The 2,935-nt window shown below is 61.3% G+C and overlaps 1 protein-coding gene across 1 annotated transcript in view; it reads right to left on the bottom strand.

Moving 5' to 3' along the window:
- Positions 1-1,415: 1,415 nt before the first annotated feature.
- LOC102244186 (chromosome unknown open reading frame, human C21orf59) overlaps positions 1,416-2,935 on the bottom strand; it is a 4,665-nt gene continuing 3,145 nt past the window's right edge. Inside the window, exons 4-6 of the mRNA XM_014535167.1 lie at positions 2,775-2,906; positions 1,965-2,060; positions 1,416-1,712 (exon numbers count right to left, since the gene is read on the bottom strand). Of these exons, the coding sequence (XP_014390653.1) occupies positions 1,602-1,712; positions 1,965-2,060; positions 2,775-2,906 (339 nt within the window). The 3' untranslated portion in view covers positions 1,416-1,601. The remainder of the gene's footprint in view (positions 1,713-1,964; positions 2,061-2,774; positions 2,907-2,935) is intronic.

Here is a 2,935-nt window from a genome sequence, read left to right on the forward strand (position 1 = left end):
ACAGGGCCTGCTTTGCTCACCAGGTGCCAGCAGCTGGGCCTGGGCCCTGCCCTTCTCCCAGCCGCCCCGACGCCCCGAGCTCCGCAGGCCGCGGACCTTCCGCTGCTGCTGACGTTTCAGTCATCCTGTCGTCGATCAGCAGCGGCTCCCGGGACTCGACAGGACGAGCCTGGAGGCCGCGTCCACCCGGAGCCGAAGGCCGTGAGCCTCCCCGCCTCCTCCGTCTCCCAGAGGCGAGTGGTGGTGCTGAGATTTTCCTGCATTTCCTTCTAATTCCTCAGCAGAGGCCTGTAGCCCTGGCCGGTGGTTCAGTGGTTAGAGCGTTGGCCCAAGCAGTTAGGACCGAAGGGTCGTGGGTTCGAATCCCGGTCAAGGGCACGTACCTGGATTGCTGGTTCGATCCAAGGCCCTGGTCCGGGTCCGTGTGGGAGGCAACCAGTGTGTCTCTCACATCGATGTTTCTCTCTCCTTCCCTTCCACTCTCTCTAAAAAGCATCAATGGGAAAACGTCCTTGGGTGAGGCTCCCTGCACCCCCCGCCCCCCACACACACAGTGGCCTCCCGAGCGCGGTCTGCAGCGCGCCCTGGCACTGCTGCTTCGGGCCCACGTGGAGGAGCGTGGGTTCACCCTCCTGCGTGAAACGAATGAGTAAAATGTACGAAACGTCTTCAAGTCACCGGACGGCGGACAAGGAGGGCCAGGCTCGGGCTGCAGGGGCGGACATCCCAGGGGAGCCGGAGCCGGTGGGTAACAGGATGGAAGCCGGAGCCGAGGGCCCAGGGAGACCACGCGGCTGCAGCACCCAGGACGGGGTGAAGGACAGGACAGGCGCACGGGCACCCGCTGGGGCTCCCAGCTGAGGCACAGGGCTGCGAACCGGCTCTGCGTCCAGTCCACGGGGTCCCTGCTACTGACCCTCCCAGTGACGAGCTTGGGCTGACGGTGGGGCCAGGTCTGCGTCCAGGGAAGTGTCCACTTCCCATGCTCGGAAGACTGAGCTGAGAGCAGGGAGGGGAGAGCAGGGGGGAGAGGAGGGAGGGGGGAGCAGGGAGGAGGGAGCAGGGAGCTGAGCCGAGGGCGGGCGGGGGAGGGGGGGCACTGCCTGGGGACACACCAGGTTCCACGTCAAACGGCACCGGCACCGACTGCCCCTCCATCTGGTGGAGCCTCAGCCAGGAGGTGACCTTCACCTCTGACCCGAGCTGCTGGGCTCCAGCCTCGGACAAACCTGCAGCCCAAGAAAACGGGGGAGGCGATGGCGCCCTCTAGTGGCCACTGACGCTGAGCTGAGAGCAGATGCCAGGACCCGCAGGACAGACAGACGGAGGGAGCGGATCATCCTCGGACCCGCCCCAGGAGGCCCTCACAGGCGAACCGCCCGGGTGGAGGCGCAGGCAGACTCTCTGAGGACGTGTTTAAGTTCTACGACCTTTAATACATTTTATCATAAAAATTCAAACTCAGAAACTAGGAAACCTGGAAATTCCAACGTCTTTCACGAGGGCTGTGCGACCAGTCACCGTCATCACTGTTACTATGGTTACTGTTTGCCTACAGAGAGGTGAGCTTGGGCTTCTGGAAGCTTCATCGCTGGGGAGCTTCATCTTGGTCTCCACCTGATGTCCTTCACGCCTTGAAAATGTCTTTTCAGAGCAGTGTTGTTGGCCCATGGTGAGTTCAAACACGAGTCGTCATCATTTTCCTCCAGTTTCTGGAAAGAAATGTTTCATTGAGACGGAAGATGAGCCTGTAACCTCCTCCAGCCCAAGCAGACGCTTCCGGACTCTATGGGGGGGGGGCCTGGCAGGACCACAGCCCAGGCGAGGCCGAAGCTCTGGAAAGCCCCCCTGCAGCACTGACCCCTGGGGGAAGCATGTGTATGTGCGTGTATATGTACACGTGTGCATGTGTGCACGTGTGCGTGCATGTGCATGTACATGTGTGTGGACACGGGCTCCCGCACCTTGAGCTCCTCCTGCCGGCGGTGGTAGAACAGCATCAGCTGCTTCTGCTCCTCGCTGCTGATCACCGGCTCCCGGGCGGGCGCGCCCTGTCCCCTCTGCAAAGACGGGAGAGCACGGTTAGGCCTGCGTCAGGGACGACCAAGTGACAGAGAGCGTGTCACCTGCAGAGGTTAATAGGCCGACCGCAAGTCCCGGGGCCTGAGCTTCCGCCGCCCGCTCTGGCCCCCGTCAGCCCGCAGCCCAGGGGGAGGGCAGATGGGAGATGGTTGGGCGCCGACCCTCCTCCTAGACGGCAGCACCTGGGGGCTGGGCCGGGCGCTCAGGTGGCTGTGCATTTCGAGAAGTATTTTCACTATATGGCCCTAGTTCTTTTAAAAAAATATACATTTTTTATTGATGTCAGAGAAGAAGGGAGAGGGAGAGAGAGAAAGATCAATAATGAGAGAACCATTGATCGGCTGCCTCCTGCACGCCCCACACTGGGGATCGAGCCTGCAGCCCCGATATGTGCCCGTGACTGGAATCGAACCCGGGACACGTCAGCCTTCAGGCCAATGCACTATCCACTGAGCCAGACCGTTAGGGCAGCCCAAGTTCTTAATGTTGAAATGAACATGGCCAGCCCGTCCCCATGAAAACGAACTCCCGATGCTGTCAATTGCTCCGGGTTCCCTTCAGTCGGGGTGGGGTGAAGGGGAAAGTTTACTTGAAGTCCAGGCCAACAGCGTTCAGGAGCTTTAACGTGGAGACTGATCCTAAACGTGGGTCAGTGTGAAAGTGGACGGAAAACGGCACGCGGACGCGCTCACCTGCTGAATCTTGACGATGATCTTGGTCTTCTCGTTCCGGCCCACGTAGTCCGACAGCGTCTTCGTCCTCCGCAGCTCCTTGGCGGCCCACCACAGCTGCGCGTCCGGCTCCGCAATGACGCTCAGTGCGGCCTGGGCCGCGGGAGAACCGCTCAGGTCAC

This window comes from Myotis brandtii, unplaced genomic scaffold (genome assembly GCF_000412655.1).
Source record: "Myotis brandtii unplaced genomic scaffold, ASM41265v1 scaffold139, whole genome shotgun sequence".
Lineage (NCBI taxonomy): Eukaryota > Metazoa > Chordata > Mammalia > Chiroptera > Vespertilionidae > Myotis > Myotis brandtii.